The sequence below is a fragment of the Lynx rufus genome, unplaced genomic scaffold (genome assembly GCF_022079265.1).
Source record: "Lynx rufus isolate CCGP_SWC_20201006 ecotype Redwood Valley unplaced genomic scaffold, mLynRuf1.p SCAF_9, whole genome shotgun sequence".
NCBI classification, from domain to species: Eukaryota; Metazoa; Chordata; class Mammalia; order Carnivora; family Felidae; genus Lynx; species Lynx rufus.
The window spans coordinates 4,130,829-4,143,361 of record NW_025814897.1 but is presented as its reverse complement, the minus strand read 5'-3'; the positions used below and the strand labels follow the sequence as shown (position 1 = coordinate 4,143,361).

Here is a 12,533-nt window from a genome sequence, read left to right as displayed (position 1 = left end):
ATGAAAAAGGACAAGTTGATCTGTTCAAAGGTTGTCAGGGAAAAGCTGGTGTTGAAGAACAAGACTATGTCACAGGGACAAGACAGGAGGAAGGACATGTGCAAAGACAAAAGTGGGGAGTGAATGCAGCACAACACAGTCACTGTTGATATAAAATGTAGGTTAGAACATGTCTGCTGGGCTACATTTATCTTAACTAAACTGCATTTGGAGGAGAGACAGCCCAAATGATCTCCTTCTTTCCCTTTGATTAAACAATAGGCAATGAAACAGAAATCTTTTAGCTAACGATTATATTCTCATTCTGAGACTTTCAATAAGCTGTGGCCAAGCACAGCCTACAACAGCCTTGTCTAATAGAAATGTAATGCAAACCACATGTGGAAGATTCAATTTCCTATTAGCCTCACTTGAAAAAGTAAAAAACAAACAAACAAACAAAACCAACAAAAAACACACAGGTAAAGTTAATTTTAATAATATAGTTTCCTTAACCCAATTATGCAAAATTTTATAATTTAACTTACAATCAATATGACAACTGTCAACGAGACACGGTACATTTTTATACTAAATCTTTGAAATCCTGTGTATGTTTTACTCTTACAGTACATCTCAATTCCGATGCTAATTTTTTTTTATCAGAAATACTCCATTTGTATTTAGATTTCAAAAAATGTACAGTTGAAAAAGTAGATTCACATAACTCAAGTTTTCCAAACGTACCTATAAGTTATACAATCACTGAATTGACTGAATTCCATTTTTAAAGAAAAATTAAGAACTAAAATTCAGTTTTTCAGTTGCCCTAGCCAGATTTCAGGCGCTCTCTGGCTAGTGGCTACCACAGCTGGGCGGCTCAGTTCTAGAATAAGTGTGTAAGTACCTGGCATCAGATCTCTAGCCTGAAGCTAATATTAGCAAAAATCAAATCAGTAAACAGACTATCAGGTTCAGAATGGGGTCATGACATTAGGCATTTGGGATGACCCTCCGTCTCTCCCTTGTTGGCCCACCTGCACTCACGCAAGTTACAGTGGAGAAAAATAGCGAGGGTGTCTAGGACCGGTCTTGCACTCAGCCTGAGACAGAGGTTTCATCGCAGGAACGTGAAAGAGTTCCTATGGAGGCAGAAGGTGCTTAGTACTTACGGACACATTCCAGGTGTGATCTCTGCTACTGAAGTAAATATAATGCATTCAACACGTGGACATCCTCTGAAAGGGAACAGAGAGAAAGCGTCTGGTTATAATTGGGATGGAGTGCTGTCCTACCTTCCCACCGCACCCACCTGAGAAACATCCACCACAAACAAAATCCAAAATTAAAAAATCCAAGTTCTCATATAAAAAAAAAAAACCCCACAACACCTGTTTGTTTTAATTAGGCAAAAGTATAGGCGGGCTTCTCACACGAACTCTTAAGTGCAATCTGGAAGATTAAACCCATCATCACATTTCAAAGACCCTATTCCACAAGCACTTCCTATTTTGTGGACTGGAGTTCCTCCAGGAACATCCAGCAAGCATCCACCGTTCATCCGGAATATTCCATCCTTTATTCACCAAATCTCTTTTGAGTGCCTTATATTCTAGGCACTGTGCTGGGCAGACAAAGTACAACAGTGAATAAGAAAGCCCACCCACATGGAACAGGTCAGAAGAGCTGACAGATGGAGGGTACCCCCCTCCCAAGGTGAAGGGTTGGCGTAGGATTTAATAGGATGCCAGGTGGTGCCTTGGACCACACTTAGGCTGACCCTTGTGATTCACCTGAATTACAGATGTAGCTGAGCATCCTTTAACGGGGAAACCTACATCAGAGAGACAACTCGGAGGGAGAAGCCGGTGAACGGAGAGAAGGCTTCCTTTAGAAAGAACTCGTGAACCGAGCCGGGAGGCTGGCAGGGAAGAGCAGGGAGCGGAAATTACAGGCGGATGCAATACAACACAATGTCCCAACCACCATCACAGCTAGAAACAGACAACCCGGTTGGGGCGGGGAGGTTGTGCAGGGATATTGACGGAAGACCGAGAAACCCTTGGAAAAGCTCTGCACTATCTGCGAGGACTGAGGCCGCACCCAGCAACTGCACACCCACCGCCCCGGCCACAGTGGGAAGAAGGGACCACATGGCCAGAGCCATCAGTGACTTAAGGACTGAGGGTGGCGGTGCACGACGCGACTGTCAAGGGCCACAGAGGAGTAGACAGCGAGGGAGGAAAGCACACAGGAAAACTACTAAGATATGGTCAACAGGTCAAATGTTTTTGGAGGCGTCAAGTGACACAAAGACACTAAGTGACAGTCGGGTTGAGCAGTAAGGAAATCACCATTTGGGGCAGGGGCGGCCTCAGAGCTCAGAGGTGCGGCCGAGGCGAAGCTGAGCCTCACTCGATAGGGAGGTGAGAGCGGACTAGGACGCAGGTGGAGCCACGCCTAGGCTTCACTTCCCCTCTGCCCTTTTAGCAGGTGAGGGTCAAGGGCAGAGGGAGCGTTGGGAGGCGGGGCGGCCAGGGCCCCAATCAGAAGGAAAAGCGCCACGGGCTGATCGAGAGGAACCAATCCGCTTCTAGAGCCCACTTGACTGACAGAGCTTCGCGCCAACGCCCGAGCACAGAGCGGGAGGCCACGAATCACAAGAGTGCGGAACCCCAGAGCACTAACCCGGAACCGGTTGGGGACTCGATTCCCATTGTGAGGCCAGACCTGGGCCGGGCCGTCGGCCAGAAAGGCAATACCCTCTGGACCAATGGGTGAGACGTCTCGCATGAGTGGCAGCCATATAACCCAATGGGTGGAGGCTTGAAGCGGGCGAAGTTGGTGGGCGGGGAATCAGGGAGGCATCTCCCCACCCCCCCGCCCCAGCCCCGTAAGAGGCGATCGGGTGGAGGTGCGGTCGGGGTCGCAGGTGAGCGGTTCTGCCCTGGATGAGCCGGCAGCGCCGCGGACGGTGGGTGCCCTAGAGGCGGGGAGGGTCCCGGCGGCAGGTGGCCGTCCCTGCGCTGCTGGCTTTGGCCCTGGGGGTGCGTCGTAGCGGGACCACGGCGCCGCGAGGACCACGAGTCCGCGCGGGGCGGGTGGAAGGGCTGTATCAGCCCCCGTCCGCGCCCCTCATCGGGGCTCCGACCTCCGCCCAGGCTGCCCATAGGTGCGGTGGCGGGGCCCGGCCACTTCCCCCGGGTGGCCTCCCGGGAGTGCAGCCGTCCCCCGCCCGCCCCGAGTCCTCCTCGCGGCTGTGAGCGGGCGGCCCCCCGAGAGCGCGGCGGGGACGGGGAGACACGTTTACCTGCTCGGAGGACAGGCGGCCCTGAAGTGACCCGCAGGTGTCCACCTATCACAACTTTGAGACAAGAGCCTCCTGCTTGGCCGGGAAGCGAATTTCCTAGAAGACCGTGTGGGCGCGGGGAGGGGGGGTGGAGGACTTGGGGAAGTTTCTATAGTTTGTGATGCCTTTTTTTTTCCTTGAACCACCTAACGAATTTACCAAAAGAAAAAAAAAAAAGTTTGTGCCCACAATTGAGTGCCTGAATGTCCTCCTCACAGCTCTTAATTTTGCCTTCTCGCGCAGTGTTTAGGAACTTCATTCTTAAGTGTTAGTCATTAAAAAAAAAAAATGCCGTTTTAATATGCCTTTGGTGGTACATCATTCTCACAGGAATGACGTAAGCGAACTGCTGCACCTCTTTGCAGCCAGTGAGGAGTGACTGTCCGCCGGGACTTAAGGAAGACGGCCATTCTCTGGGTCAGGGCTTGCAAGAGCTGCGAATCTTTGGAGGTTGCAACCACCGAATTGCCTTCTGCAAAGATAGGGAACACAACCAGTGTGAAAAGGAGAGTGCTGGACACCTGGAATGGCATCTTTGCACGTTTTAGGAAGCAGTTCTCTATCCCCAGCACCAAGAGTATGTGCCTGGCACGTAGTAGGAGCTCAATAAATATTTGAGTACATTATTGGGTAATGGAGGATAGAAATCCAAGCTATGTTATAGAGGAATCAAAGTGGAAAGGAAACAACAGAGAAAAAAAAAAGACTTCCTGGAAACATAGCTTAGCTTTTAGCCATGCAAAGGTAGTTCCCACATTTCAACTCCGGTGCAAATTTCAGTTGATTTTGGTACTTTATTACATTAGTCAGGTGTCATAAGTTTTCACACAATTAAGCCATAACCGCCTGGAGATCTAAGATACATTTACACAGGAATAATGTTGTGCTAAATCATATTCGTAGTCTTACATAGCCTTTATTGCACATATCCCATTATGTAGCTGTGGTATGGTTTATTCATCTAATCTTTTGATGGATATTTGTGTTTTTTACCATGCTTTTCCCTTAAAAAACATGATAGCATTTTTTAAAGGGTTGAAGAAGTTATTTAAATGCCCTGAAACATTCTATATCTTTTGCAAACAAAAAGTCCTATCAATACATTGTAAGTATTTAATATGATACGGAATTTGATATTATTTTAGCTGTTCTATTTTTAAAGACATCTAACCTGCTGATTCCATATTAAAAATGTGTCTTTGATAACCTACTCATTATTGATCCATACAGACTATGGTAGCAAAATAGCATTTTTGCTTAAAATTTTCTTTTTCACGGTTTCGTAGAACTTGTGATGTTTTTACGTTTTTCGGCATAGTGAAAGGGTGGGTAGTTTATCTAAAGGCTTCACGTAATTTTACAAACTGCTTCTTGCCTATACTGACTTGGGCTGCCTTTTCCTTTTAAACATATGCTTTGCCCTTGGAAGTGTGTCAGCTTTGGTAGCTTAGCTTCCTTGAGTTATTGTCTCTCACTTTCTGACCTCTCCCATTCCCTCATCACCTTATTTTAAGTTGTGTTTGTACCTCCTGTTTGTTAGGCACAGTGTTAGGTATCGAAGATAACAGCCTTTGGAGCCAGTGGGCTCCAGACCTTCCTAGATCCTCCTAGATCCTTCTCGATCCTTACCCCACATCCTCCTAGAGCCTTCTCAATACTTCTCCCAGGCCCTCCTAGTGCTGCAGCAATGGTACAGGAAGGCAAAAAAGCCCAGTTTTCACTGGAGTAATTCTCTGAAGTGTGTGCTGCAACATAGGTACTAAGGAGAAGCATACCCGGGCTGCTTTAATGTGTAGAGCACATTGTGAAGCACAGTTTGCTTCACTTCTTTCTTCTAAGTATATTAAAAATACGTAAGACATGTATAAAGATGTATGTGTTCTATATATAAGCAAAAATATAACTTGTAAAAGGTATACACAAGTATATTTAAAAATAAACCTAGTGGCCACCTGGGTGGCTCAGTCGGTTGGGGGCCCGATTTCGGCCCGGGTCATGATTTCCCAGTTGGTGGGTTCGAGCCCCGCGTCGGGCTCTGTGCTGAGAGCTCAGCCTGGAGCCTGCTTCGAATTCTGTGTCTCCTCCTCTCTCTGTCCCGCTCATGCTCTGTCTCACTCTCTCAATAATAAATAAACGTTAAAAAAATCTAAAAAAATAAATCTAGTTTTTAAATATAGTACCTCATAAGTCACCTCTAGAGGAAAGCTGAGTACTTGACCAGCCCATTTTATAATTTAAATTACATAAGGAATGTTAGGCCAGGGTGCTAATTAAATGTGATCCTTTAACATTACAAGTGTTCCAGAATGTTCACTGAACTGACTTAGGATCTGATGTGCAAACAAGTGCATAATTTTTGTCAGGTATCCATGTTCTAGGCCGAGGGGACCGTGTGAGCAGAGGCTCCAAGCGGGGGAGAGGTGGACAGAACGGGTAATGGAAAGGCCAGTGTGGCTGGAGCAGAAAAGTAACTGGGGGTGGAGGAGAGTGAGCAGGCCAAGAGCGTCAGCCAGCGGTGAGGAGCCCTAGCGGGAGCCCAGGTGAGAACAAGCGGTCAGGGACAGGGGTGACAACCGCAGAGGCAGAGGGTGGGCGGTTTTGAACCGCATTTACAGGGACGTGTGTCCAGCTTCTTGGGTGGGGGTACATTGCAAAGTTGCAAGTGGACTGATTTTCTACTTTTCTCTTCAGGAATTGTCCAGCCTGCCCGTGCTACCAGATGAGCGGAAGACTCTGATTTAGACAAAGCGCCAAGAAGGGACTGCCCTTGATTTTTGTACTCTGTAGCCTTTGTCAGCTTTTCACACCTTCTCTGACCGTGAAAACTCTGCACTTAAGCAAGGAAGATGAAGCAGTTGAAAAGGAAGAGAAAAAGCAACTTCAGTGTTCAAGAAACTCAGACCCTTTTGAAAGAAATTACCAAACGCAAAGAAGTCATTTTTTCCAAGCAGCTCAACACGACGATTAATGTGATGAAGCGGATGGCGTGGGAGGAGATCGCACAGTGTGTGAACGCCGTGGGGGAAGGCGAGCAGAGGACGGGGACGGAGGTGAAAAGAAGGTACCTGGACTGGCGGGCGCTTATGAAGAGAAAGAGGATGAAGGCCAACATTAAGCTGGTTGGCTCAGGGTTCCCCCTCCCCACCTCCGATCTAGACGACTCTCTCACCGAGGAGATGGACGACAAGATTGCATTCCGAAACGATCCCAACTTTGACTGGCAGAACGTGGCAGATTTCAGGGATGCAGGTGCATCCTTAACTGAGGTCAAAGTGGAAGAGGAGGAACGAGACCCCCAGAGTCCCGAAGTAAGTACTGGCCTGGGAATCCTCTTTCTCCTTTTATTCCTTCAGTTCTGATGTGGGAGATTGTGATAGTCTGGGCCCAGTTAAGATCCCAGTTTTCAAGCCAGCTCACGAGTTTGACCTAACAGTGTCATTCCATTGCTCTCCCGGTCACGAATCTCTCTTTTAACCCCCGTATCCTTGTCTTAATTACATACCCGGTTGAACAGCGTGGGTGGGTGAGGGTGCGGGCTCTCCGCACCATCGAACGTCCCTGTATAAGCTTTGACTCCCCCAAATTAACTACTAACAGCCTGCGCCTGATGGGAAGCCTTATCATTAACATAAGGTCAATTAACACATAATCTGTATGTTATGTGTACCATATATTGTATTCTTAACATGAAGCAAGCTATAGAAAATAGTTAAGAAAGTTGTAAGAGAAGATCCATTTCCAGTCCTGCACCGTACTGAGCGAGAAAACGTACGTGTAAGTGGACCCGCACAGCTCCAGCCCGCGTTGTTGAAGGGTCACCTGTATTAGTGACAACAGGCAAGTCTTGGTAAATATCTTTCAAAACCCCAGTGGCTTTCTGTGCTCGCACGGTGCACAAAGCTTTAAAGCAGTGTTTAGACACATTACCCGCCGAAGCAGAGACCCGTCCTGAAGAGTGCTTTGTCCTTCTAGTTTGAGATCGAGGAGGAGGAGGAGATGCTGTCGGCCGTCATCCCGGACTCCAGGAGGGAGAGCGAACTCCCCGACTTCCCCCACATCGAGGAGTTCTTCACCCTGAACTCCACGCCGTCCCGTTCCGCCTACGACGAGCCCCACGTGCTGGTCAGCCTGGAGAAGCAGAAGCTGGAGCTGGAAAAGCGGCGCCTGGACGTGGAGCGGGAGCGGCTGCAGCTGGAGCGGGAGCGGCTGCAGCTGGAGCGGGAGCGGCTGCACGTCGACCGGGAGAAGCTGAGGCTGCAGGCGGTCGGCCCCGAGAAGCCGCCCTCCTCCGACGGTGAGCTGGGCCAGGGCGAGAAGCCGGGGCCGCAGCCCCAGGACCTGGAAACGGAGAGGCTGAAACTCGAGAGGGAGCGCCTACAGCTTGAGAAGGAGCGGCTGCAGTTTCTGAAATTTGAGTCGGAGAAGCTGCAGATTGAGAAGGAGCGCTTACAGGTGGAGAAGGAGAGACTTCGGATCCAGAAGGAGGGCCACTTGCACTGACCGAGCTGGCTCCCCGCGTAGCAGATGTCTGTCAACTGGAGCTTTCCCTCTGTGTCGGGCCACAGAACACTGGTGGAAGATGAACTGTGTTTTTCCCTGTGTCACGTCGGTGTTCGCGGGAGGACAGAGGTGGGTCCGTGCGGGGACCGTGGGTTCCGGCAGTCCGTCCGGCACACACGGCAGGGCAGGGGCCCACATGCTGCCGTCTCCACTGAGGAAAATTCCACGGTGTCCTGTGTGATCTGTGCACGCAGAGTCTCAGTTATGTCTGAAGTTCCAGCTCCCTGCTTCTCCCTGGGGAGGATCTTGACCCCCCCCCCCCACCCCGGAGACGTTTGGTTGGGGTGTCGGGGCCAGAGCGCCCACCTCCTCCTGCTGTGCACAGGATGGCCCCCCAGAAAGGACTTCTCCAACACAAAACGTCCGTGTTGCCGAGGCTGACGGCCCCTCCCCTAGTCTGACTCTGCACCTCTCTGGCTTTGGTTGTAGTTCCAGAATATTAGAACCGCAGATACTTACGTGGGTAGTTACTTACATGGCCAAAAACTTTCACTGTGTAGCGTGATTGTGTAGTATAGTGAACATAGGCAGTGATGAGGATGGCAAGTCCTTTATTCTTGTTTCCATCTATAACCAGAGACTCCCATCGCTATAAGGGAACATCAGAGAGTGGCCGAACGGGTCACTCTGAGAAGCCGTTCATTCATCCGGGTGTTGATGCTTTAGAAGCGACATGGTTTAAGGCTTAGTTGCCTTTTTCCTTTGAATTTGTGGTCTTAGTTTAGATAGAAAAATTGTCTTTTCAACCATGTACTGAAACTTTAATGTAAGTGAACGGGTGAAGCTAGTAAACGTGGTACCGACATATACAAATGGTACTAGTAGTCCATGGGCTTGAGATCACGAGGGTTCTATCTTAAGTAAGTACTGGCAGCTCTGGGGGAGCGGGGTGGGGGGGAGTGTGGTCTGTACAGGCTGGTGGTGGTGATGACAGCAGTAGCTGTGTGGGAATGAACTAGGGAAGCCCTTAGCACACACTGTCTGACCTGATCTGTAGCATCCTTGAGAGTATTCATGACCGTCCCCGAATCAGAGGCGCAGAGAAGGAACAGGGAGCAAGAGTCTGGTCTCATACTGTGGTGTGTTTTGTCTGCGCCCCTCCTGGAGGAGCAAAGTTGCTATCTCTCGTGAGACCAAGGCCTGGCCCAACGTGACTTGCCTTTAGTCCGCTGAAGGTTCTTTTCCTACCAGGCGGCTGATTCTAACGCACAGCAACGCTGAGAATCACTGCACGAGACCACTTTGTATTTTCTGAATTCCAGGCTGATACTGTAGCTTTAATACATGTCTTCTGTTGACAGGTCCTGTCTTGATTCTGTGTTTGTTCCCTGTTAATTTAAGAATGTCTTAAAACCGTATGTGATGTTGGAGTATGGACATAGAAGGAAAAAATATACTTCTGTTTCGTTACCTTCACTTCGAAATAGTGTTATTTTTCTATAGCCGGAATAAATGCTTCTACCGTAGAAATAAAATTTGCCTATGCCAACTGTCTGGAAGTTTATCATTTCCAGTGATCATCAGCGCTGTGAGGTTTGTAAGAATGCAAGAGCACGGGCCTGGGGCCTAGCCTCTGTTAAGCATCGAGCTGGCCGCTTTTCATACATTATTTTATTTGCTCTCCAAAACAACGTTTGAGCTAAGTCACGTGATCCCTACCTTCATAAGAAAGGAAATCGTGCTCATCGACTCACGTAAATACCTGACAAATGATGTAGCAGTACCAACCCAAGATTTCACCCTATGAGCTTGGAGGGGAAGGGTGGAAATTTGCAGGTGTGGCTGTTAAGCAGAGCTCGTGCGTGAGCTTTGCCACTGCACACGGTGACAAGTCCTGTGACAGGCCCTGTGACTCGATCTCATGTGTCAAATGTCCACAAGGCCTGCCTGCCTGTGCTTCATAGTTTCATTTTTTTTTTTTAATAAAATGTTAGGTAAACCACAAAATGCTATTTAAATGCAAGGGATATTGGTGTTTATATTTAAAATCCGAAGATTTTCATTTTCTAGAAGCATGAAGATAGCCAATAGTATTTTTGGGGTGGAGCCCTCCTAAGTTCCTGGAAGGAAGAAACTTAAAAAACAAAGGCCGCAACCGCTTCTTACCTTCCAGGGTGTTGCTGGAAGAGCTTTGGGGTTTTTTCTGTGCTTTGTTTTACTTAATGTTTTTGAGAGCTGGAGCATGAGCAGGGGAGGGACAGAGAGAGAGGGAGACACAGAATCTGAAGGAGGCTCCGAGCTGTCAGCACAGAACCCGGCACGGGACCTGAACCCACAAACCACGGGATCATGACCTCAGCTGAAGTCGGATGTTCAACCGGCTGAGCCCCCCGGGCGCCCCGAGAGCTTTGGGTTTCTCATCACTCCCCAAGCTGTGGATAGATTGGGTGGGTTCTCTCCAGTAGGAAACATGATGGCTGTGTCCCTAAAGTGTGGGCACTTCTGTGTCCCGACCCAGAGCCAATGTTGCTGTTGATGATTCTCCAAGTAAACGGGATGATAGAGGTTTTTCCTTCTTCCCTACTGTTACCGAGCTGCCTTTGAACACCTTCCGCTTTATCCCAAGGGTACTGCTAAAATGTTAGCACTTCTGATATGGGCCGAGCTGGGAGAGACTGCTTTAGTAAAAGTACGGCTTCGTGTAACCAAAATGGAATTGGTTCTGTCTGTCCACTCTACTTGTTAAAGTACACATTAAAAATTGTGGGGTGCCTGGGCTCAGTCGGTTACGCGTTCGACTCTGGATTTCGGCTGGGGTCATGATCTCGTGGTCTGGTGAGTTCAAACCCCACGCCGGGCCCTGTCATGACAGAGCAGAGCCTGCTTGGGATTCGGTCTCCCTCTCTGCCCCTCCCCTGCTCTCTCCCTATCTTTTTCGAAATAAATATCTTTTTAAAGTTGTGTATTTTTTTTCTAAATATTTCCAAATGGGTAAAGTTACTGTGTACTAAAGCTATGCTCATCTGTCCTGAAAGGAAGATTACCTGGACTCTTTTAAGATTGGGATAGAAATACCGGGAGCAGGAATGTGCAAAGTTTTAATTAACAGACATTTTTGGGCGGATGCTCAGCATCGACGTCCCCTTCCTCAGTTTACGGAGCTTTTTCTAGAAATCACTGTCTCTCTCATCTCCACAATCCCAGGAGGGTTAACGTAACTTCTCACTCTAGGAATAAAGTATGATGGGCTCAGGCCCATTCATATATTCCATTCTCTTGCTACCGTGGTTGCTTCAGTTCCAGGCACACAAGCCATTCAAAACCAATGTATTCGTTGGGACTTCTGTAAAAGATAAGCTTTCACACTTCCTATTGGCGTCTTAGCTCCTCATCAAGTGGAGATGTCTGGACAGGCATAAAGGCATTTTTGCTGCATTGAGTGGTGCATTTGGGAAGTCTCTGTATGGAGTCTATCAGGGGAGGCTGAATAAGAGAGGGTGACTTTGAGCCCTTGATGACATCATCTGAACTCCTGGATCAAACCTCACCTGCTATGGGAGGGGATTCTGAAATTTCAGTTTGACACATCAATGCATTCGTCCCTGTTCTGTGTTTTCTTAGTTTCTGTGATTGGTCTATTTGGCACCCAGTCATCACAAGGTCAAGGTGATTGTGTGTATCTTGATTATATTAACTAGATCTTGATATATTAACTAGATCTTCTAATCTTCTGTACTCTCGGTGCTCGGGCATTTGCAGCCTCTCTGGGGAGAGACTGCTTCCCCCAGGACTAGCCAATTCTCAGGCCTGGAGCATGCGTTTCATATGCAAACCAACCAAGGCCGAGTCTATGCCCCCGGACACCCCCTTTATCAAACTTGCACACCCAAAGCCAGTGTTTCCCCTGCCCTAAATGAACCCAGGGCCAGGCACCAGACAGCTAGAGACAGCCCATATGGCTTAGATCCTGCCTACATACTCAGACTGACCTGTTGACCTGACCTACCACATCTTCCCCAGAGAAGCTTCCAGGAAGGCTCTGTCCTCTTCCTTGGGCCTCCAATGAAAACCTGCAGCTACCCTGTAGCCCTGCCTGGTGTGGCATGGAAACGTAATTAATAAAAACCTTTCACTGGCCTTGGCCTCAGGTCCTCAGTCAGGCATCAATACACTAAATCCTGGCTTTAATATTAGAACACTACCCCCACTATCACCTTTTTTTGGGGGGGGGGGGTTAAGTTGTTTGAGTTTCTGTTACTTAAAACTGAAAGAGTATGGACTTATGTAACCAAACAAAGAAAAAAGTAAGTCACCCTAAGCTTATTCTCATCGGATAAATGTCTACCCCTTTCTTTTTTATTAGATAAACCATCTGTTCTTTTCTACCCTTCTTGTCCCCCTGATTCCATCCCTCCCACTTCCTCCCTCCCTTCCTTCAGTATTTGTGAAGTGCTCCTGAGTGTCTGTATTGGCAGAAATGTTCCCAAACTGTGTCAGACATTTCCTGCCCCCGAGTGGCTTACAGCAAATGCATGTGGAGTAGACACATGGGAAGTGATGGGACAGGGGAACGGTGTGGGGCCTGAGGAATGGACAGACCGGCTTTTCCTGAGTCCTGTGCAAGAAGAGCTTCAGAGGAGGAGCGATCCCTCAGGTGAGTCCTGGGTAGATTTTGCGACCAAAGTCAGGAACAGAACAGAGAAGA

At 48.4% G+C, this 12,533-nt stretch overlaps 1 protein-coding gene across 3 annotated transcripts; it reads left to right on the top strand.

Annotated features, from left to right (window-relative positions):
* The first annotated feature begins 2,869 nt into the window (after nt 1–2,869).
* On the top strand, nt 2,870–9,377 carry MSANTD4 (Myb/SANT DNA binding domain containing 4 with coiled-coils). 3 transcript variants are annotated; one of them, XM_047071541.1, is made up of 3 exons: nt 2,870–2,911; nt 6,020–6,636; nt 7,301–9,377. In XM_047071541.1, exons 2-3 carry the CDS (start codon nt 6,175–6,177, stop codon nt 7,826–7,828), a joined length of 990 nt encoding a protein of 329 aa, XP_046927497.1. In that variant the 5' UTR covers nt 2,870–2,911; nt 6,020–6,174; the 3' UTR covers nt 7,829–9,377. The 3 variants fall into 3 exon arrangements, with proteins under 3 accessions (XP_046927497.1, XP_046927496.1, XP_046927498.1); XM_047071540.1 differs by having other exon boundaries at nt 2,875–2,953; XM_047071542.1 differs by lacking the exon at nt 2,870–2,911 and adding an exon at nt 3,470–3,905.
* The last annotated feature ends 3,156 nt before the right edge of the window (nt 9,378–12,533 follow it).